The following is a 23,536-nucleotide window of genomic DNA, read 5'->3' on the forward strand; positions in this document are numbered from 1 at the left end:
TTACGTTTAGATACATGGTCTAAGTATACCGCTTAAGTTATAAGATATAGTTTGGAAATAATTAAATATCATTTGACACGTCAATTTCATGGTTTATCATTTCTGAAGAGCAACTAAGATGTACTGCGTACACTACCACAATAGTGTTCTAATCTAATAATACAATATCATGCATTAGTTTCACTCCACATAACATTTTGTTATTAAACCAAGACACCCACTGTAACAGTGTACTTAATCCATCAACGTCCTCCCATTTTTGTGTCAATTTTAACAGCTCTATCAGAGCCTCCCTAGTCCAGCAGGAGAATCGATAGTAAACTGCAATAGCCTTTCGAGCATGCCAAACGTTACCTTCACCATCGGAGATAAACCTTTCTTTCTCACTCCGGACCAGGTTAGATTTTGACAATCCTACAGATTTTCCTCTTGTAGTTGATGCTTTCTTGCATCAGTAACATAATCACGAACCGGAGCTGTTTCCCGAGAACAAATTATTGGTTTAACCCTACAACATAACTCCGGATCAGGTGCCACTCAATATTATAATCTGATAGTATTTATCTTTACTTGTAAGTGAGATCTTAGGTTCAAATTCCGTAGATGACGAATTCGATACCAAATTAGATTGTTCATTGTGTGACTTAACCGAACTCTTAATTTCCTTAATGTAAAAATATATCGTGCCACACGGTGTTCGACTTTGTGCCTGCAGGATTCTCGGAGACGTACTCATGGGACCGTACCACACGGTGTTCGACTTTGGTAACATTCGAGTTATATTTGCCGAAGCTGCTTAACAGCCGTACCATTCTGATTCTGTGCATCTTATGTATTCCGACTCCGATGCTTTATTAACTTATGTATGTATTGTATCATGAATCGTTTCTTTTTCACTTTGATTCGATATATTTGCGCTTTGATTTGATATATTTGCCTCTGCATAATTTTAAAAGAAAACTACGAAAAGTTAAAAAAAACTTTAGTTTTAATGAAAAGAGACAAATAAAGGTGTAGTGAATAGTACCAGAAAAAGATAAAATGTGATTTTTCTTTAAAAATGAACAGTATCGAAAGTGTTTTGTTAAAACTCCCTAATTTTAAACAAGAGGAGCGAGCTGATGTCTTCACAAACAATAGTTCGTTACAAAACCAATCGTTCATATGCATCGATGTTTATAACTCCGATTGGTAAAACTATAAAAATGATCTTACATCTCATGCAACACAAATGCGTATAACTGGTGTCGTGGGTCACATAAAACTACATAAGGAGGCAATGTAAGCTTGATAAGGTACATAGCTGATGGCCAGTACTGTCGCACTACTCTTCATCGCTATCATTGCCGAATACTGAGGCCACACCGACTTTTGGCTTCTTTGCAGCACTACCAAACGAGATCTGTAAAATGGGAGAATAGTGCCCATATGTTAAGAGGACATAATTTTTATAAACTAGAGCTGATTGCCTTGATAACAAAGGCTAGAATCAAATTGCCATGAGATAAAATGGGGACAATGTAATTATTTTGTCAAAGTTCAGAGTGCAACATGCAGAGTTCCCGGTCTAATAGATTAGATAGAAAAGTGTTGACGGTGGCGGTAAAAGTTTTAAGTTTTGGAACCAAGCAATGAAAGCAAACAAAAGATATGTCAAGCGTAATATTATACATATTTGAAATAATTAAGTAAGAAAAGGTATCATGTAGAGAAACCAGATATACTTCGACAGAGAGAACAAAGATAATCAGCACGTCATTAGAGAACACAAAACACAAGATTTCTCAGTCTACACATCCATGCTTCATAGATAAATATTTGCACACGTAAAAAAGTTGTATGCCATATGCACCACCATAAATCACCTTCCTCTTTAATTAAACTCATCTTTAACATGAACGCGTACCTTAGACTTAGAGGTTGCACCTTTAGAAGAAAACCCAAATTTCAAAGCCTTCCGTTGATCCTGATCTGCAAGTGTAGTAGCACTTTTCAGTTCAGTGGAAACTGGGGCAGGCCCAGATTCTTCTTGTTGCTGTTGTAACTGCTGCTGCTGCTGCTGCTTACGAGCATCCGCACTGCATGGAATTGAAGAAGACAGAGAAAGACATGTTACAAAAGTGAGGTTATAAGGATACAGATAGCAAATGAATAATGTATGAATCAGGGAAGGGAAAATAAGTGTATACATCTGAACAAACTTTGCCATTTCCTTCTCCTGACGCTGTTGCTCTCGTTTTTGGCGATCATCCCGACTACTGGAACCGTGCATTTCTTTCATTTCTTTAAAACGCTGCAACACTCATTTAAGGGTATTGCGAATTCAGACCATATTGGAAAACACCCCCCACAAACACAATTAAGTCAAAGAAATGTAGATTAACAGTGTCATTTACCTTTCTGTGATTGTGATCATATGAGCTTAAGTGAGCTTCAAATTCCACGGCCAACTTGTATTGTTTGCTGCAGAGTTCACAGTAGAACACCTTGCGTATTTCTTTCACCTCGGTTTGGATTTTCTGCTCACGTTCTGCTAATACCTGGATTTTCATAATGGGCACGAAGCAGGCAGTAGAAGCCACCAGGTAATAAAAACTGCAGGAAATTCTCAAGACCTTCGAAAGTTGATGGTCCTATTCCCGTCAAAAGACATGCATATATGCTATATGCTGCCTTCTGCTATTAAGTTTAGGTTTCAGAAAAAGTAAAGCATCAACCTCAATACTATCTATAACTTAACACTTATAGCAACTAAGATCAAAGACATACCTCCCGCTTCTTTGCAGTTTCCTCAGTCTCTTCTAATTCCACATCGAGTTTTCTTCTCTGTATATTTTCTTCTGCTGTGTAATAATCATCTTCCTCTTGTTTTCCAACTCCTAATTTTGGGTCTCTAATCCCAGATTTTATTGGCTCAGTAATTCCTGCACATGGAACGCACCAACAAAGAATAAATAACATAAAAAAAATGAAAATAAATAAAAAAATGTAGTGTCATATAACTTGAAGGCACTGAAACAAGTTGTCAAAGAATTTATTGATTAAAATTAAAAGAGGTGGCCACTTACTCTACAGATAATTAATAGCTACCACAGAACATGAGTATTAAACAATCATAAATATTTCACTAGTAACGAACCTTGCTCATCCTTCCCAAGCCCCTTCCCTTTCCACCCCATCTTTTGGAGAAGCCTAAAACCAACATTAGATGATGCTATGTGTGTGTCCAATGATGCTTGTTCCACATTCTCCAGATCAACATTTTCTGTGGGCCTTTGATTAATCGGCAATCGAAATTCTTCTGCTAGATCATCAACTAGTGAACCCTGATATGCCTGTACCATAAAGGTCTAATCATACACCATAATAAAGCGGGAATTACAAACATACAGACTCATTGGCAAACAAATAATAATATCAATGCAAAATTGGCATGTATGCATTAAAGTAAACTAAAATTAAAACAATGACATTTATGAGGAACTGCATATAGTTAATCAAGAACCTTAAAACTCAGAAACCACTTTAGAGTTCCAAAGTAAAGGAGCTAAGATCCAACATATATACAAATAAAGATCCTAGAAATACATTAGTTACCTGCTCTTTCTGATGTTGCGGGTTGCCTCGGGTGCCTGTTTCCTGTCTACCGTTATACCGGTAGGCCATGATGTTACCTAAGCAATCATGAACCAACAAAAATGTTAACGTACAATTTCAAGGCGCTGGGTGAACTTATTTGAAAGATTCTAACATCAAAACCGCATAACGAAAGAAAGCACAAAACACCAATTCAGCGTGTTGACCTACAATTGTAACCAAAAAGATCTCTTAACAATAGCCGTTTGTCTATATATATAAACATTAAAAGGTAAAGCTCTTTCTTCTTACTTAAAGTTGGATTGCAACACTTAGATTGAACCGGTAAGAGCAGAAACTAAAATTTATCTCAATAAGTTCAGGCAATGAAGATTTTTAAGATTCTATTCTATATACAAATCGAACTTTCTGATCTGATCTTGCCTTTCCCTAGCAACAAACATAATTCTAACAAATACAAAATTACCAACAAAATTCAAACATTACCCCATATTTTCAATATACCATAAGCTCACAAAGCATTACCAACTACACTAAAACAAAAACAACAGGTAATTGGGTAATTTCAGTAAATCCCATAAGTTTCTGACCAATTCGGGGAAATAAATTTCAGAAAAATAAAATTCCAATAAAGCAAAAGAGTCTCTATCATCTCAGAAAGACGAAAATTAAAGCCAAAATTGAAGAAACAATACACAAAAGAGAGTGCTTTCTACAAATTGGTCGAAAACCCAATTCAAAAACCTGGTAAAGGTAAATAATTTCGAATAGTTCAAATCACAATAAAAGAAGAAACTCCAAATTATATATATATATATATAGCCGGATGAACGAGCAAAGTAGGCAATTAGTTAACAAATCAAATAATTAGCAGATATGAACAATTCAATTAGGCATAGAGTACCTGGATTGACGCAGCCAAAATTTCTGGCGAATGAAAGAACCAAAGATGCTCTCCGGATCTTGAACCGGCTCTGTTTTATGACCCTCTTCGATTTGGTTTAACAAAAAAGTAATTATAATTAGTGAGATTGGGGTTCGATAGCCCAACAGCCAACTATAGTTGGGTCAACCCAATGGGCTGAACTGTCTGTTGATTTGGTGGTTGGGTTTTAGTAAGAGCCCACAAAGCCCAAATGACTTTTGTGACTTAGGGTTTTTTTATTTTATTTTATATGATAGTGTTATCCACATACTCATTTTTCCTTCTTACACACCCTTCTCAATTTCCAGATGCCGAATCGAATAAATTGAAGAAAATCAATGACAAAAAATTAATAAGAGTGTGTGCAAGATGAAAACTAGTGTATGAATAACACTTTCCTTTAAGGATAAATTATGGCATCCTCATGCGCAGACGACCTCACTCTTACAATCTCATAAAAAATCATTTCACCCAAACCTAACCTTTCATTTCCGGACCAAAAACTTTTTTCTTCATTTGATTGCTCCAACTTAATCTATCAACAAAGCTCCATAGGATTTAACTGAAATGGATAATCCATTAATTTAGAGGACATATTGAAGGTAGATGGATGATTTTTCATTTCAAAGGGTATTGGATGAGAATTAGAATGGATTTTTTTCTTTCATAATTCATCTTCAACTTTCAAATTAGATATATATTTTTTCGTTTCTTTCTTTAACATGCGCTCACTATAATAGGTTATCCCTTTCAATCCAATAATGGAGATGAAATGAGGCGTGAGATCAAATTAATTCCACTTATTCAAAATACCAATAAACAAGTCACTTAGTACTACGGTCTAGTGGTATTCCTCTTCACTGGTAAGTGAGAGGCTTCAGGTTCGATTCTCGACAAAAGTGAATTTGAACCAAATTATTGCTAGCCCATTGAGGCTTAGCCAACTCCTCACCCCCTAGTGTAGATCATATTATTTATCAAAAATAAGATACCAATAAACAAAACTGAGTACTTACAAGATTTTGTCAAACTAAGAAACCCCACTATTTATATCAAAAAAGGGCTATGGCTGTGATGAACGAGAAAAGTTGTCACTTAACCAAGAAAAGTTGTAACAAACCAAATCATTAGCACATTAGCTGGTGTTAGCCCTAGGGGCTTCTCCTTGTAATTTATCCTTACATATATATACACACAGAGCTTTTGACACATATTTTATAGTCTTGTAGAGTTCGCTTCGTAACATATTTCAACCATCTGAACCGTCTATATTTTAGTACATCATTCATAGACTATCGACATTCATTCGTAGTAGAAAAAAATAGACGAACACAGTTATGCAAATAAACAATAAATATAACACAATGGTCATATGGCTTCGGTTTCGGTGATTTTTGGTAGACGTAATCTTTGAGGTAAAATATAAAAGATAGACTTGGATTGTTGAAATTAACTATAATACCCTGAAAATTTAAATATATGAATTAGATGTTCATAATTATTAATATGTGGACGAAAACCGTTCGTGAAACAGAGTTATAACGAAAGAGTTATTAACGTTTAAAGTTAGGAATATTTTTGTAATTTTGCACTTAACTAGAATCCTCCAAGAAATCTGGAGTCTGAGGTGTGCCACCTGTGTGGTTGAGGTGAAAAGAAAATAAGAAAAAAAAATGGGATGGATGGCGGGGATGAAAAGGAAAGGTTAGAAAGGAGGAAAATGGGGAAGGGGAAGAGGAGGCCGGGAGGAAAAAGGAGGGGAGGAGGGTGCACAGGATCACGGATCCTGGCCCAAAACTCGTGCAACACGTCTCCTTAACCGGCGGCTCCTTGCAGTTTCTCATCCAATTTTTTGACGAATTGGACCTATAAACCGCTCCCAATCATCACCTTGGCCCTCTCTCTTCTGGTTCCACCAAAAATTAGAGGGAATTTGATGGTATTTTGGTACAAAAATAGTGATGGGTGCAGCGGGAGACCTTGCCCAAAATCCATCAATTGTGAAATGATTTCTTACAATTACCTCCACCAAAACCCTTCCTTAGATGGCTGCAACAAAGCCCAAACAATGGTAGGGGCGGCGGGGCACCAGAGGTGACAATTCGAGGCCACCCATTTATAAGGTTCCGACGGTTTTGAGGCAAATTGGAGCCTTTCCACGCCAACATGGACTTGGCCATAGGTATAAAGTTTGCTCTACTCTTCGAGATCTCAATTTCTGTAATTTTTGAGAATTGTTAGAAATAGTTAAATTTTCCGGCGAGTCAAGGCGGCCGACCGCCACCCACGGCAGCGCGAGCGGCGGCGCACGGCCAAGGAGCCGACATTGTTTTTTTATGCGAATTTCACAATTCTAATTATGCTTTGGAGATCTAACTGTTGTGGCTTGAATATTAATACGATTGTGGTATATGTGGGACTAAATGAATATTTTCGGATTTGGTTTGAATTTTGGAAATGTGAACTACGAAAGGCTTGATCCCACTCAAGGGTACGTAGGCAGTCTAATAGTGTTAGATGCAGCCTTAAATTACTCGAGAAATAATTTTTAGAACGGGAAATGTTTTACAAAAGGAAATAGTGACAAAGTGAGAATAAATTTGTACGTTTGGTGATTAAATTTTTAATTATGAATCATGGTTGTAAACAAGACAGATAATTAAAGAATTACGATAGGTGATAGTTAAATCATTGAGATAAATCCTTTGTTGAGAATTGGTACTAAGAAAAGGAATTTGGTAAATAATTTGAGTATTAACCTTATGGATTGAAAATTAAAAGTTGGTCATGAATTTAATGTGAGGGATAGGAAAGTGAAGTAGAGAATCATGTTTAATGGTAGTTAACTAACCAAGAGTTTAATTTGGGCTTATCACCAATAATATTCCCCGAAAATAAAAATTTTGGGGGTAGGGGCATTACATTAACTACGAAGTAGGTCCCACAAAATGTGTGTCAAAATAATGTATCACCGGATCCTAATTCTATATATAATGCACAAATTCTTTTGTTTGAATTTATAAATATATAAATTTAGAACTTCCGTGTGGAAAAGAAACCTTAGAATTTGAGATCTCCAATTCCATGTAAATAGGTGTCATTTCCCAATTTCTATGATTGAGAGTTTAAAATAACAAATTATGTATTCAATTTCATTGTTCTATTAGGTTAACCTCCATTGTTCTATTAGGTTAACCAAACAAGAAAATTCAAAAATTCTAGAAAATAAAATCTCGTCATTTCAATTTCCGTCATTTTAAAATTCTTTAATAATCTTAGATTTCTTCATCCAAACATAATGTAAAAATACTCGACTGAAACAAAAATTGTTAAAGCGAATGAAAGAATCAAGATACTCAGAAAGTATAAGAGAACTCTGTTCTATTTCTACTCTCTAGGATTAGTCTAACAAACAAGTAATCGTAAATTTCTAGCTTATCCTGCCTAACTTGTGTGCTGCGCATTCATATATTTGCCAAATCCACTATTTTGTTTGCTTAATTAATCAAGAATTAACCAACGTGTCGACAATGTAATAACTTAACAATCAACATCGATAATCAAACAATTTGGCACTTTGAAAATCAAGCATCATTCTCTCCATATAAAGAGTTAAGATTGTGTCAACTTCATCAACCAAAGTGATTACAGCTTGCAAAGAAACCATTACCATTTTAATGACCTGAGAAGCAGCTGCATGGAATAAAGGGCTTCTGTGCTTAATAATATAGTATAAGTCGGTGGAGGACGCCAAACTCTGGCTTTTATAAGTAAGAATCTCGGATACCAAAATGCTAGACAGCTTGCATACTCTGCTACAAAAATAGAAACTTCTGTGCACTGTGCAAACTATTTGATTGCTATGATCACAAGATTTTTGTCATTCATCTTTATATGCAACTCACATACTCTCACAGATACTAAAGGGATTTATAAAACCAGCAAAAAAAAAAAAAAAAAAAAGAGGGAAACAAACCTTTGATTATTAAAACTAAATTAAATTTGCGACCCACCACTTCTTGTGCGTTGTCTTTGTTAAAATTGGCAACCCACGTTCCCCTGCTGCTACCCACGCAAACAAGTACCCATGGTCTCGTCCACAAACACGTAATCGACTTTAGCTTAGTTTTTATGTTTCGCCCTTGTACCACTAGTTTGGGTTTGCCTCGGTTAGGCAATCTGTGGTGAACACGCTATTTGTGATGAATTATGATTCTCTTGCATCTTTTTTTCATCCATTTCATCATTTTTTTTCATATTCTTTATTTTGTTTTTCTCTTTTTATAAAAAATTAATATAAGATGTTGACGTGACTTAATCATGACTGTTCAAATATGAGAGGAGGGAAGGAAAGGAAAAAAAAAGATGAGAGAATCTTACTCCGTTTGCGATGGTCTTTGTGAGGGTCTTGTCAGTAGGTTTGTCGTGTTCATTGCCTTTTGGGACAAATTTGCTCCGAGACTCTCTTAGTTCTAGTGGTTTCTTGTGGTAAACGTGTAGGGGTTTAAAATCATTGGTGATTTGTGCGAATCATCTCAGATCATGAAATTGGTTGCTAGAGTATATGTACCCATTTAACACCTTTTGTATTTGTTGTTTTTGGTAACGAAACGATTTAACGCTTTTACAAAATAAAAAAGAGACAGGGGAACAGAGGGGAAATTTTTTACTGTTATACCCTGTGCATTCTTCTCTATCTTTATGAAGTTTCCTGTATTTATTATTCCTTAAAGGTGAAGGCCAAATAATAACTTTCTTCTTAAACAAAACCCCATTAACATGCCAATTTGTTTGTTAAGTACAAGCTTAATCATATTCTAAACAAGTTTTAGATCACGAGGGTAAACTTGTTCTGGTGACAGGATCATATGCTTGTAGTATCTGTTAATTAAATACGCCGTGAAATGTACAGTCCATAGCTAATCAAATAAAAATATTAGAAAACTAGATTTTAATCCTAAATAAGATGAAGTTTAGAAAAATATCATATACAAGATTAAAAATTGATTTTAGTCCCTATACTCTATTTAATGCTAGCATATTAAATGTCTCTCTTTTTTATTTATAATTTTATGGTTTTCATAAATTAAATCTTATGAAAATATTATAAATTTTAATTCTCATTATGGTAAGTATCTTATATAAGAAAATATTTTCGTAAATATTCGGTATACATGTTTCTGCATATTTTCTTATGTGCCACTAATTCATTTCAATATATTTAGGTACGAACGTTTTGGTATAGGTTAATATAATATGTTTAGGTACGAATATTTCAGTACACTAGTTTATTACAATATATTTAGGTACCGACATTTCGGTACACTAGTTTAGTATCATATATTTAGGTACGGAATTTTTTGATACGCTTATATTTTTGCATATTTTCTTATGTGCTTCTAATTCACTACAATATATTTAGGTACGGACATTTCGGTGCATTAATTTAGTAAAATATATTATGATACAAATGTAAAAAAAAATATTATGATACGAATGTTTAGGTACACTAATTAGAGGAAGTAAAATAAATATAATGAATTAAAATGTGTATAATAACAAATAATTTTAATTTTAATGTAATGTAATGACATTAAATAAGATATCTATTAAATATTAAAACAAAAATATAATATAAATTTGAATTAAGTACACATTAGAGGACTAAAATCAATATCTAATCTAGCACTAGGTTTTTATTGAATTTTAATCTTCTTCAAGGATTAAAGTTCAAAAACCCCTAAAAATATACATCTCGGAGCACGAAAACGGGTAAGATTTGGCTGCTTATAATTGGTAATTAAATGATTTGGACGATGAAGAATGTGGAAAAAATAGAGTAATGTTAGGGAGATTAAATTTGGAGACTAAATTTTGGAAATTAAAGGACATTTAAGTTGATGATTGATTTATCACTTAAGCGTTGATAGACGTGCTCATTTCTATTGATGACACATCATTTAGTTTACAATTTTAGCCCTCTAAATTTATTTTCTCTAGCATTACTTGAAAAAATAACCATGAAATTTAGGTGCAATATCATTATTCAAAATATTTATCTGCAAATTTTAATGCAAATTTCGATGACGGTATTTCTTTTTCTTTTAATGAAAAGGAGGATTTGAACACAAGTGAATAAGGGAGCCATATATGGAGTTTGCGTTGCAGTTCTTAGAAGAAGAAAGCGACAATAATTCTGAGTCTGTTTTGGTCAATTGAGAAAGTAGAGGACCATAGAAAATATGCTTTTTTCCTTTTTTTTTTTTATCTCAACCATCCAATATTACTTAGCTGCAGTTTGAATCCTCCAAGATTCTCCATCCACTAGGATCACCTCCCACTATAAATACACAACAGCTTCCTAATAGTCACTACAAACCAAAGAGAGTACAAATTCTCATTATTTGAACTATCTTCATCTCACTTAAACCTTTGTATTTTGTTCTTTTTTCGTGACGAAAAAGAGTTATGGCAGGCAACAGGCAGAAGAAATCCGCCTTCTCATTCTTCAGTATGTTCAAATCGAGGAGGCCACGCAATCGCAGAGGGGACGACATAATGGAGGATTCCCACATGAGTGCAAGGAGGGTTTGGCCGAGCGAGGAGGACAGAGGTCGGTCGGTGGCTGAGCCCGGGATTGACAACAAAGCTGCTGCTTTCATAGACAGAATCCACAAGAACATTGTCTCAGAATATGATTGCCAACCTTAACAGTAAACCCAGCTGGAAAGGCCTAAATAGAAAAGAAAAAAAAAAAGAACTACGCACGCCTGCATTACTTACTATACTATATACTATGTAAGTTAATTTATTCAAATTAACGAGTTGTATTTGGTTTGCGAATCACAATAATACATGTAGTAGTATTTGCTTCTGTTATGCATTTTGTGTAATATATCGCAAGTACATAGTTTATACAATTATTATTGTGCCTATTTGTTTTATTCTTCTATCTTGGTTTTAAAGAAATTTAAGTAGACTACTAATGGCTATTGATCAGTTTCCTAGAAAATTTAATATAAGTGAAAACTTTAGAATACTTTTCATATGGTACCATTCTTCATAACTCCAGTAGTATATTGCCATAAACTTAATTATAAGCAGCATGAGCTAGCTGAAGTTGTTACTGAGAGGTAAAATCAGTGTCGAAGTTTTCTGGTGTATATATTTTTAAAAACATAGTATAAGAGAGATGAAATAATCAGAAGTTTCAGCATGACTGTTTCTACAAGAAGCACTTATGCTCTTAAGCATTTTTGCCGAAAGGTATTTTAGTAGACATCCAAGTGCTTCCTAGAAAAGCACATTTTTACTACAAAACAATTTTTAGGTTTTTTGCCAAATAATGTAAGTGTTTTTGGTTGTCATAAAACGCTTTTAGCACTTCTAGAAACAGTTAGATATTCCCTAGAATTTTGTAAAATTTCGTATCACCAAACATTGAATTATACAATTATTCGTACCACCAGACACTCAATTATGTTGCTTTCATCATTTCTTTTCCATGTCTGCGATCAATCATTCGTGGTTTAAAAATAAATTCAGGTTGCTTTTGATTTGCATTATATATGCAACAACTCAATAACAAGTCTTTATGTGGCTTCATACAGAAACTTTGTTCTTGAGCTTGATGCTCATGATTTAATTGTATAATTGCAAATTTACAAGATTAAGAAAATTTAACGAGCACATTGAGTTCCTTAGATTTTAACCTTCAACGTGATTCACATGATATTCTTAACCAAATTTCAGATATATTATAAAGCAGCTGTCTCCTCAAGGCCTATTGATTTAAAAAATTATTGCGTACAACGGGCGCATGCCTGAAAAGTTCTCGAAATTTTCTAAATATCTTAGGGTTAGGAAAGACGAGAACCGGACTCTAGCTTCGTAATGCAAGCAATTTACTCAGTTACTTTTCTGGCAATATATACTGATTCAAACTGATTCAAAGTTAAGTGCCTATAACTATTTGGAATCTAACATGGACAGTTCCACGAATAGGGGTTGTGGCTTCCTCCGCACAAATTATTGTACATCATTTTACTTTTGTAGCTAATTCATGCTTTAATTTTGTTCTCAAATCTTTTAGGTTTTAAAAGACGGTAGGTGTTAGTCGGGTGGCGGGATGGGGTCTAGTGCCTAGCTGGTTAGGTGAGAGTCTAGGCGGACTAGATGGATTTAAACAAATATATTATATATCTTATAAATAAGTGTTTGTTTATAGTAAAAAATACATAATTGTATGGGGATAAATACATTGCAAAATAGAATGACATATAGATTATAAAGTATTAGAACATATGGAAAACAAGGGACCAAGCATATAATGAATATTCATCCAAGTATTTTACAAGTCTCTTAGAATATATTGAAAAAAAAAATGCAAATCGTAAGTTATCTACTTTTTGTTTAAGTGAGACTCGTGATCTAGGTGGGTACTTAGGTGAGTCTAGGCGAGCGCCTAAGCAGGTCTAAGCGCATTTCCTTAATTGTCAAATGCCTCAAGATTAATTGGGGCAGTGACCAATCTAGGCGGTGCTAGGTGAAGATTTTTTAAAAACAGTGAGCATTTTACTTTAGATTGCTTAGGCGTCTTTTCTTAATTGTCAAATGCCTAGAAATTAATTGGGGCGGTGACCAGCCTAGACCTTACTAGACAGAGATTTTTATAATAGTGAGCATTTTACTTTAGATACTTGTTTTTAAAGGCTACTGCAACATGCAAGTGTAGCTAGGCATAGGATTTTTTTTCCACAGACAGTATGTACAGCTAGCAGAAACAAAAGCAATGGTGGAGAAAAAAAACACCAGACCAACCCTCCAAAATAGTAGGAGACACATAATTAACATCAATTTGAACCAGAATCAATTTAAAGCATGTTATGAATGTTGTGTGTCACATAACAAAATCTTCACCCCATGGCATTGAATCGAAACTCAAATCACGGCAAGTCGAGCAACTTGTTTCTAAAACCTTCTTTACTAATGCTATTAGTTGTTTCGGTGTCTACAATCATGAAATTACACGTTCGGTGAACTAATCTACGGTCTCGTGTTAAAGTGAGTGGAGAATGTACTAATTTTCGTTCATCCGGCTAGCTGTTGTTTTGGTGTCTACAACTATGCATCTTGTGTCACGTAATAACATCTTTACCCAAAACCCTAAATCTTTACCCTGTCGCAGAGAATCATAACTCAAATCAGCTAATCAAACAACCGGAGCAAGTTGTTTTTCAGCATTCTCCACTAATATGGCTGCTAATTAAATACTATCAAGTTGGTTACAGGCTTGGTGAAGTAATATAAGGTCTCATATTAAACTAGGTGCAGATTGTACTAATTATTGTTCATTAATTTGCTGTTGGCTCGGATTACTAACATTTCGTTCATTCGCCGTTGGTTTGGGATTGCACTATATTTTAGCAATATTCGAAGGGATTAATTTTTTTTTTAGCAAAAAGAAAAAACCATTGGCAACTTTGCTGATCACAACTTTTATTCGAAGGGATTATTATTTGGCTTATTTTTAGCTATATGCCTTCTGGAACTTGATTTTAATTTCACTCTACTTCTTGCAACTCAAAAGTTGTCACTTTACTCTCTAAAACTCGTATATAGTTCGCTCCACTTTGCCCCTTGGAACTCGATTTTGATTTTATTTTGCCTCCTGAAACTTGAAAGTCGTCTCTATAAAACTCAAAATTTGCTCCACATTACCTTAAATCTGTTAATTTCTTATGTGATTTTAATTTGGGTAAGCCACACTAATCATTTTTTTTTTTTTTTCATTTCTTCAATTTATTTTAAACTTAATATTCTCTAATTGTTAATATTAATGCGTAATAGAGATTTATTATCAAATTATTGCACACGTGTTATAGTCTTATTAGGTGTTGGACCTACATATGTTTTAGGAGGCAACCTATAAGTTTCAAGGAGAAAAGAGAGTCCACAATTTAAAGTGAAATAAATTTTAAGTTTCAAGGAGTAAATGACGCCTTTTGAGTTACAAGAGGTAAAATGAGATCAAAATGAAGTTCCACGAGGAGTAGCTAAAAATAGGCTTGCTTATTTCCCTTGTCTGCCAACTTTCTTTCGATCCTGAATGGCTCCGCCTCCGTTAACGTCCACATTCGAGACATAATTAAAAACACAAAGTGTGACAAGTAACTAGTGATTCCAGCCTAAAGTTCTTGGTGTAGTGGTGTAGTGACAAGTAACTAGTGATTCCAGCCTAAAGTTATAGCTGTATGAAATTGTGACCTTTTCTAATTCTGTTATAACTTTATAAAGTTTCACTTTTAATTCTAAGATCCCTTGTGACTACCTTTTGTTGTTTTATTTCCATGAATAATTTATTGTTTAGGATTAACCCCTCAAAGTCCCACATAGAATTTTATTAGTAGAGCGTTCTTTACATTTTGCAAAGTACGTTCTAGAGAGAATAATTTCAGATTCTAATAACACTTCAAAGTACATCTACAAAGTGGAAAAAAAAAAATTCTACTTTCCATTAGAGTAATTTTTGTTTAGCCCTTTCCTTTAACAAAAGATGATACGTGGACAATTTCTAGTTTACAAGATGAATGAAAAAAAAGTGATATCTTGCTTAACTATTTCACTGTTATTCTGTTCTTGGAAGCTGATCGGGGAGGAGGTGTAGAGGCAGCTGCTACAAAATATTTTGCAGTTTCTGCCGCTGTGGTTGAGCGATTTGATTATAAACACGAAACATTTGTGCGACAAAGATTTCGCGGCATGAAAAATATATTGTAGCAAATTTCCACTACGAATATAACATTAGTCCCACTAATGCTCTTTGCACGACATAACTTCATGGGATGAATTGACTTTCATCACAAAAAAATTTTGTCGCCTTAATAATTGCGCGACGAAGGACTTTGAATTTAAGTATTTGTTTGGAATTTTGAAGTTTATGTAAATAGAGAGTATTCCAGATTTCATTAGACTTTGATAGAAGAACAATTAGAGAATACTCTCTGTTTACATAAACTTCAAAATTCCAAACAAATACTTAAATTAATATTTATTAAAATAATAGAACTTGTTAAATTATAGTAACCAAATAACTACTAAAAACAAAATTTAATCGAAATACAAATTAAAGAAATATTTAAAAATACGGTCCACAAATACATACTTAAAAAAGAATATTATTCGTCCGTAACAATTAAATAACACTTCTACTGCGCTGGTCCTAAAGGATTTCACTGTCATATCGCTCGACGTCATACTTCCACTTCCGCAAACCCCTCGAAGATGTTATCGATGAACTACATCAAGTTTGGGTTCGTTTTAATAATATAATTATCCTGTTATATAAAAATAATTAATTATTAAACATTATAATATACTATTTAACAAATTTTTTTATTAATTTACTAATTCACACTTACTGATAAGTCATCCAACATAAACTTCTTTAACTCTTCCAGCACCTTTTTCCAAGACGCCCACTCTGTAGAACAATTGTTCTGCACTAGTACCCCAACGTTGTGCCCAAGCATGGCGTGCGCCTTCGTCTTAGATCCTCTGAAATCATCATAGATGATTCGTTTAAGTCGGCCATCAATCACCATTTGGGCCCACCGATATTCTCTTGGTTTTTTTGTCTACGAAAAAAATATAAATTTCATAATCAAACTAAGTAATTCATTCAATAATTTTTTTCAAAAAATAAAAATAAAACTATTAAATCTATATAAAATTAAGTATTACCTTTCCGAGATCCTTCTCCCTCACAACCTTTAGTTGGAGGAGCAACGGAATCAAACATTGTACAGAAAATTAAAACAAAAATTGGATATGAGAGGTTTAGGGAAGAAGAAAACGGGGGGAACTTTATAGTTTCAGAAAAAGTATGTGAGGAAAAGGGAGAGTGAATATGTGGTTTTAAATAAATCGTGGACCTTTGCGTGATGAATTTTTCGTCAAGCAAAGTCCCTACTCAATACTTTGCCTTAAATGGGTCACCGACCACTTCAAAATTAGTTAGGGCTGGATGGTGGCCAACCGTCGTGATTAACTCTTAGTCGGTGGTAAAATCAGAAAAACACATTAGGCGGATGCCTGGGCGAGATTAGGCGGCGTTATGCAGAACTAGGCGGAGCTAGACGAAGGTTAGGAAAGCCTAGGTGGCTGTATTTAAAGACGTCGGAGTCTGAAAATTTTTATGAATATGGGAAAAACTGATGGTATATAGTCAGAAGGAAGAAGATGGACTAGTGGGGACCACCATCTTCTTATCAATTTGAATGGAATGGACAATTTGTTTATGGTCCCACCATCCCTATTTTGGTTGCACTTTTCCTGGTTCCACTTATTAGGAGTGGGTTTGAAAATCGAAAACCAAAAAATATCAAACTGAACCGAACCGAATTAAGAAAACTGAACCAAAAGTTTTTGGTTCGGTTTCGGTTTCGATGATTCAAAAACGGAACCATACCGAACCAAATTAAATATAATTAATTTTATTTGTTTATTTACTATTGGGTTATATTCCAAGCCCAATTTTAAATTTAGACTCAAGTTTTAAGTTTTTATTTTAGGCCAGCCATTAACCTATAATCCAAGTCCTCTGTTTTTTTTCTCCCCATCCAACCCTCTTCCTTCTGCCATTATTTTTTCCCCAACCCTACCCTCTTCTTTCTTCCTTTTTTTCCTCCCTTTCATCTTCTTTCTCTTTGTGTCTTCATGCATCTTCTTTCTCTTTCTCTTCTTTAATTTCTTCCTTTACTTTCTTGGAAATGAAAAACTGGAAGCAAAGTTAGAGCTTAGACCACTTTTCAGATTAAAAAAAAAAAAAAAAGGTTTTATAAATAAATCAAACCGAATCGAAATTAAACCAAACTGAATAAAAATCGAAAAAAAAAGAAACCAAACAAAACCAAACTGATTGGAACCGAACCCACCCCTGCCACTTATATCTTTTTACTAATTTTTATATTATTTTATTTCTTCTCTAACCTAAATCAATCATCACTTTTATTTATTTTTTATCTACTTTTTGTATTGTTTTATTATCATTTTCCTTTTAAGACCATTTATATTATTATGTATTAACTCTAACATTACATATATGTTATTTTAAATAAAAAAACATATTAGGTATATATTACATATATTTAAATCTAACATAATGAAATCTGTTTAGGCCCCACCTAAGCATATGGGCGCTAAGCCCCAACTCACCGTCCGACTAGTGTTTATTGTCTTTTATTATCTTGCAATTAGACACATAACACACATTTTTGTGGGTCCCATTCCGAAACCTTTTTAAAAAATCAAAACTGTATATATTTCAATTCATCATTCATAGATGATCCTTGCAAAAATTGAGATAAATTCAAAATCATTAAGGCATTTTGTAATGAAGAAAATGAACAAATACGGTTGTATAAAAAAAAAAAACACTAAATTTAATCCAACAGTCATATGCTTTGGATTTGGGTGATTTGTGGTAGACATGATCTTTGAGAGATAACGTAAAAGATAGATCATTGAAATACATCATAGAGTAAGCCCTACAAACTGTGTGTCACAAAATGTGTCCTTGGATTCTAACCCCCTACATGAATACCAGAAAATAAGAGGAAATAAATTGGTCTCAAACTCGCCATCTATAGAATTCGGACTTTAAGATTTCTCATTATGAAAAAAAATATACTACTATAGCATAGTACTAAGTAGCCTAAATAAAGTAAAGTACAAACAAAAGTTACCAAGCAAGCAGCTCTTATATAATTAATTTTTTGTACATAAAACTCAAGAAATTAAGAGACAAACCCTGCGGTTTTAATGTAAAGGTAAACAAGCATCAAAATAGAAATAACTTAAAACACCCCTGAAGCAAAATAACAAAAATTACTTGAACAATTCAAGCTAAATTAAAGGGGTTCTTAGACCACCTAACACGGTGGTCCTAATAACCCTTAAGCGGTAGGGCCTGATCATCCACATCACCAAATTGTGGGGTCAGCACGTCCCCAATGGACCTTGGAACCCTCTAAATGGTGTCATGAAAGTTCTCATCAGTTACTGATGAACGCATCGGTGGTTGTGCAACTGAGGGTTGATCCATCTCTACCAGCTCTTCCTCCCTTCGGCTCTTGATCTTCGCGACAATGTCCTTCAATGTCTCGTTGATCATTGACCCCATATCCTCTAAATCATTGAAGTCCAAGCCGGTCAGGGGCTTCCCAGTGAGGCACTGGTTCATGAGCATCCGAATTTGTTTCTCCCGGTTCTCTTTCTTCAGCTTGTTGAGCTTCTCCTGCTCTTTTTTTATCCTCTGCTTCAAAAGCATCTCATGGGTTACCATTTTCTTATTTTGCTCCCCCTCGGGCATGTTTCTGAACTGCTCGATAAGGCGTTGCACTCCTGAAGAATCAGGCCAGAAATCAGGTTGAGACTCATCTGGACTGTACATTATAGCACATGTTGGAACTTCGCAAAGCTTATTGATCTCATACATCTTCTTCATGAAGCCCCTCCTCATTTTCCTTAATGTCGCTTTTCGCGATGAGTTGTTTATGATGAAGGCTAGTTTCACCTTTCTTCTAGTCATGGTTTCTCAAAAGAAAGAGAAATGGAAACTAGGGGAAAATGGGAAAAGGACGGCTCTAGGGTTTCAGATTTTTAATCGGTGTGTTTTAACCCAAACCAGCATATGCTATTTATAGTATTTTGCAAAGGCCTATTCTGATTAATTATGAAAGATTTTTTCCTCAATAGAAATTTTATACTTTTACAATGATAAACACTCTTTTCAACCTCTGTTTAATCATATTCATTGTTTTTGTTTGATTTATTTAATCTGATGATAAAAAATAAATAAGAATGTGTAAAAATCACAATCTCAATATTTATGCGACTATCATATTTACAATATGAAATCTAGGACGGAGATTTATTACCATATATAAGTTTATACACATTAGTTGTTGGATTTGTTTGATATTATCCACTATTTGGTTTTATATGGAAGTTTATCTTGAAACTTTCATCAGATGCATGCACTAAGACACAGATTTTTTTTTTTTTTTTTTTTTGGGTATGGTTCATTCATTTATTAAAGAATTATTAATATTATATATAATTGTCTTTAGAAGTTATCACTTATTAGGTAAATCCGTTCTTTCATTAGGAAATTTTTGTTTCTTTCTTTTCTAGCATACATATGTTACATACTATATATCAAGACAGTTTACATTTCTAATTTTATCTTCCAGCATTTAAGAAAGAAAAAACTAACTCTTTAGCGGGCGTTACCCACCAACATCCATCCCTTTTTGGAATGCTCACCTACCACTCTTATTCAATAGAGAACTTACAGTTCGACGCCTCACTATACATGTGGATGTACTCTATACGATGACAATTTAAATTTTTAATTTTACCAATTTAAGGAATAAAAACATCTTAAGAAAAAAAAACTCGAGCAAGCCAGACCCACTATCCATCAATCCCTCTTTTGAATTCTCACCTGCCACTCCGATAAGATAATAACTTTACAGTTTATAATAATTAAAAGTAATACAAAATTAGATGAATACTATCACGTACATGTTAGTATGATGCCTCATCAAAATATTGTCCTTGTACTATTGGGCTCACGTGCAAAAGGTAAAGTAAAACAATAGAATAATGCTTGACTACTTAAAAATGAGTATGAATTTCTACTCAAAATTCTTCGTATTTGAATCATACAGCTTTTTAGGTAATAATGTAAGATGAATGAAACAAGTGATTATATCATATTATTGAGTAACAAGATATATGATAGGTACTCTCTCCGCATCGGATAATTAATACTTGAATGATGTGCCTATGAGTGGGTTATATGACAAACAATTAGTTAAATACCTACCGTACAACTATGAGTTAGATCAAAATAAATGGTATTTTTCAAACCTCAATTTTACTATAAAAAAAATTAATTAATAAAAACTAAAAACCACATGAACAACGTTTCTTCTTTTCTTACTCTTCTTGCAAATCACCCTCTGAAGCATGTAGAAACTTAAGAAACAGCTTTATAAAGTATTAAAGTTACCAGAAGAAATATATTTGTTTACATGTGTCAAATGTGGTTAGCATCCAAGCATAAATGTTATCTTCTTCGGCTATTAAATTGAAAGATTTGTCTAACTATTAAGGTATTATTGTTTGGGTTTATATTTGACATTGGGTTTTGTGGTAATAAAGGCCCAAAGGCACAAAAGCAAATGAAGACTTATCCAAGCCCAGTCTATAGGCTTGAGGTAAATTGAAAGCCATTTCAGCCAAAGCATAGGCCATATGCCTATGACTGAAGTGATGGGTGACAGAGAATAACTCACCACCAGCCAAAAAACATTTTTCAAGGGCATGACAAGCAAATAAGTGATGACTCACTGCCTTCTGAAAGTTATCAGCTAAAGGCAGAGTTGAGACAGTCAGGCCAAATTGTTTATAAAAGCTGAGAGGGGCACTAGAGATAAGAGCACTCAACCAACATATCAAACTCTGCTCTCAAGCTAATTTGTACCCCAGAAAGCTGAATTTTGTCCACATCCAGTCCTTTTTAGCTATAGTTCCCTCATAGAAAGTCATCTTTTGTCAAGATTAGAAGCTCTGCTACCTTCCCTTAGTGTTGTAGTATCGATTCCCTCTAGTGAAACATATTTACTTTTCATCCCTCACTGCATACAAACCCTTGTAAACATAAAGAGAAGTGGTTGCAAGAAGTTAAACCTCACCCGACTAGGTTAGATCTTGCCCAAGTCTCTTTTGTTTGTATTTACATTTAGTATATCTGTCGTTTAATGTACATTCCTTCTTGTTTTTAAATCATTTTCAACTGTTTTCTACTTAAGAGTTTCATTTGCTTTCGGATCTGGTTAAGTTATTAAGCCTGTTTTCATTGAAGTAAACTTTGATCGAGGAAATGGTTGGAAGGGCCTTGAACGCCCTTCATTTTGGACATATAAAACTATGAATTAAAAGTCCTTGTTTACAAGGCAAGAAAATAACTTATTGCAAACTTAACCCATTTGTCGCAATCTTTTGATAAACAAGAAGTCTAAGTAACTTAGGATGCAAGTAAGCAACTTAATTCACTTTCATTCAACAATCTATTATACAAAGATAACAGTGGTACCTCATGTCCTTGTTTTTTTTTTTTTTTTATTGTGAGCCTCAAGGCCTACACCAAAGGCCCCACAAAGGCACCTTTCAAACTAACTATAAACTCGCCTTACAGTACACCAAGTAGCAAGATCTTGCCCAATGGGCAAGAAAGAGCCATTTCCCCGAGGAGCTGTGCGAGGGACCAAACCTAGAAATCCAGCTCGAACAATTATATATACGTAAAACCAATTGACATACATAATTTTACAAATGTACCTACGTGAATTAGTCTTCGATAAAATTCTTTCATATAAAGCACCTTCTTCTTCTTTTCTTCTTCAATATATGCATATAACGAAAAGGAAAAATTTATCACTTGCGTTTTGAATGTTTTCTTACATTCTTTTATTACTCCAGATAACTAGAGTTAACTAAAGGGGCGGAAGTTTGCCCTTTAATGTTATAAACATTATTATTCAATAAAAAATGGTATAAACATACATAAAGAATTGCTCTTCAAGTCTTAAGTTATTCATCCCACTGGTTGATAGGTCCCATAATTTTGTTTGCTTGTTGATTGGTCGTTATTTCTTTGATTTTCTCATTGATCTTCCCCCTTCCATACATGTTTTTATATATGAATCTTTGAAACCTATCAAGTATATATTAAAAATGTTAGAGGATAACACCTAATTAAAAAATATATATATGAATGCAAAAAAAAATTCTTATATAATTAAATTTTTACTACATAAAATTCAAGAAATTAAAAGACATAATAACACTGTGGTTTTGATGTCAAGGTAAACATGCATCAAATTGGAAACAACTTAAAACACTATGGAAACAGAAAAACAAATTACAAAAACTACTCAATAAATAGTTGGAGGGAAATCAAAGGGGTGGGATCTGATCATCAGCAAAACCGAATTGTTGGTTTGGCACGTCCCCAAGGAACCATGGAACCGTCTGCTTGGTGTATATGTTGCTTTGATCAAACACCTGCGTTTCCATTGCTGCATGCATGTTCTGATCAGTTGTGGCTGCAAGCACTTGTGGTGGTGCGACTTGGGGTTGGTTCATCTCCCCCAGTTCCTTCTCCTTCCGGCTCTTGATCTGTGTGACAATCTCTGTCAAGCTCCCCTTGATCATACAGTCCAAATCATTCAAAGCGTCTAAGTTCAAATCAGTAAGGGGCCTCCCAGCGAGGCACTGGTTCATGAGCATCCGTATTTGCTTCTCCCGGTTCTCTTTCTTCAGCTTGTTCAGCTTCTCTTGCTCCTTTTCGATCCTCTGCTTCAGAAACATCTCATGGTTCACCATTTTTTTATTCCGCTCCTCCTCAGGCATGTTCCTGAACTGCGTGATGAGGCGTTGCACTTCTAAAGGATTGGGCCAGACAATAGGTTGAGACTCATATTGACTGTACAGAATACCACATACTGGAACATCACAAAGAATACTAATTTCCTTCATCTTCTTCACGAAGCCCTTCTTCCTTTTATTGTATGATGCTTTTCGACACGCGTCGTTGATGATGTAGGCTAGTTTCACTTTCTTCCTCCCAGCCATGATATTCCCAAAATAGAGAAAATTTTGAGAGAAATGGAAACTAGGGAAAAAGAAGAGAAGAGAGGCTTAGTGACTTTAGGGTTATAGTGTGTGCTTTAACCCTATACTACATATGCTATTTATAGTATTTTGCAAGGGCTAACCTTAATCAATCATGAAAGATTTTGACCTCAAAAGAAATTTATTACTTTTACAATGAGATATACAATAATTAATGTAGACTATTTTGGCATATATGTACATTGGGTTTAATATTTATGCCACTAACAAATTCACAATATGAAATCTAGGCTGGGGATTTTTTTAGCA

At 34.2% G+C, this 23,536-nt stretch overlaps 2 protein-coding genes and 2 pseudogenes across 3 annotated transcripts; 1 reads left to right on the forward strand and 3 right to left on the reverse strand.

Moving 5' to 3' along the window:
* Positions 1-118: 118 nt before the first annotated feature.
* On the forward strand, positions 119-800 carry LOC148692200 (cyprosin-like). Its single transcript, XM_088681643.1, has 4 exons — positions 119-127; positions 278-397; positions 436-500; positions 716-800. Exons 1-4 carry the CDS (start codon positions 119-121, stop codon positions 798-800), a joined length of 279 nt encoding a protein of 92 aa, XP_088537769.1.
* A 298-nt stretch (positions 801-1,098) lies between these two features.
* LOC137745602 (D111/G-patch domain-containing protein) lies at positions 1,099-4,608 on the reverse strand. 2 transcript variants are annotated; one of them, XM_068485578.2, is made up of 8 exons: positions 4,502-4,608; positions 3,598-3,674; positions 3,140-3,335; positions 2,770-2,924; positions 2,397-2,540; positions 2,190-2,293; positions 1,907-2,078; positions 1,099-1,402 (listed from the first exon to the last, which is right to left on the reverse strand). In XM_068485578.2, the coding sequence occupies exons 2-8, from the start codon at positions 3,664-3,666 to the stop codon at positions 1,325-1,327; spliced, it is 918 nt and encodes a 305-aa protein (XP_068341679.2). In that variant the 5' UTR covers positions 3,667-3,674; positions 4,502-4,608; the 3' UTR covers positions 1,099-1,324. The 2 variants fall into 2 exon arrangements, with proteins under 2 accessions (XP_068341679.2, XP_088538109.1); XM_088681983.1 differs by having other exon boundaries at positions 3,598-3,672; positions 4,499-4,600.
* Positions 4,609-18,369: 13,761 nt separating this feature from the next.
* Positions 18,370-19,156, reverse strand: LOC137745523 (agamous-like MADS-box protein AGL80 pseudogene; annotated as a pseudogene).
* Positions 19,157-22,549: 3,393 nt separating this feature from the next.
* On the reverse strand, positions 22,550-23,227 carry LOC137745527 (agamous-like MADS-box protein AGL80 pseudogene; annotated as a pseudogene).
* Positions 23,228-23,536: the final 309 nt, after the last annotated feature.

Source organism: Pyrus communis, chromosome 12 (assembly GCF_041283825.1).
Source record: "Pyrus communis isolate YQ-2024b chromosome 12, ASM4128382v1, whole genome shotgun sequence".
In the NCBI taxonomy this organism is placed as follows: domain Eukaryota; kingdom Viridiplantae; phylum Streptophyta; class Magnoliopsida; order Rosales; family Rosaceae; genus Pyrus; species Pyrus communis.

Coding starts and splice junctions, on each gene's coding strand:
- LOC137745602 (XM_068485578.2), bottom strand. CDS start 3,666: ATGGCCTACCGGTATAACGGTAGACAGGAAACAGGCACCCGAGGCAAC. Junction 2,925..3,139: donor GCTTGGGAAGGATGAGCAAG/GTTCGTTACTAG, acceptor TTCCATGTGCAG/GAATTACTGAGCCAATAAAA. Junction 2,541..2,769: donor AAACTGCAAAGAAGCGGGAG/GTATGTCTTTGA, acceptor ATGAAAATCCAG/GTATTAGCAGAACGTGAGCA.
- LOC148692200 (XM_088681643.1), top strand. Junction 398..435: donor TCTTTCTCACTCCGGACCAG/GTTAGATTTTGA, acceptor TTCCTCTTGTAG/TTGATGCTTTCTTGCATCAG. Junction 501..715: donor TTCCCGAGAACAAATTATTG/GTTTAACCCTAC, acceptor TTGTGCCTGCAG/GATTCTCGGAGACGTACTCA.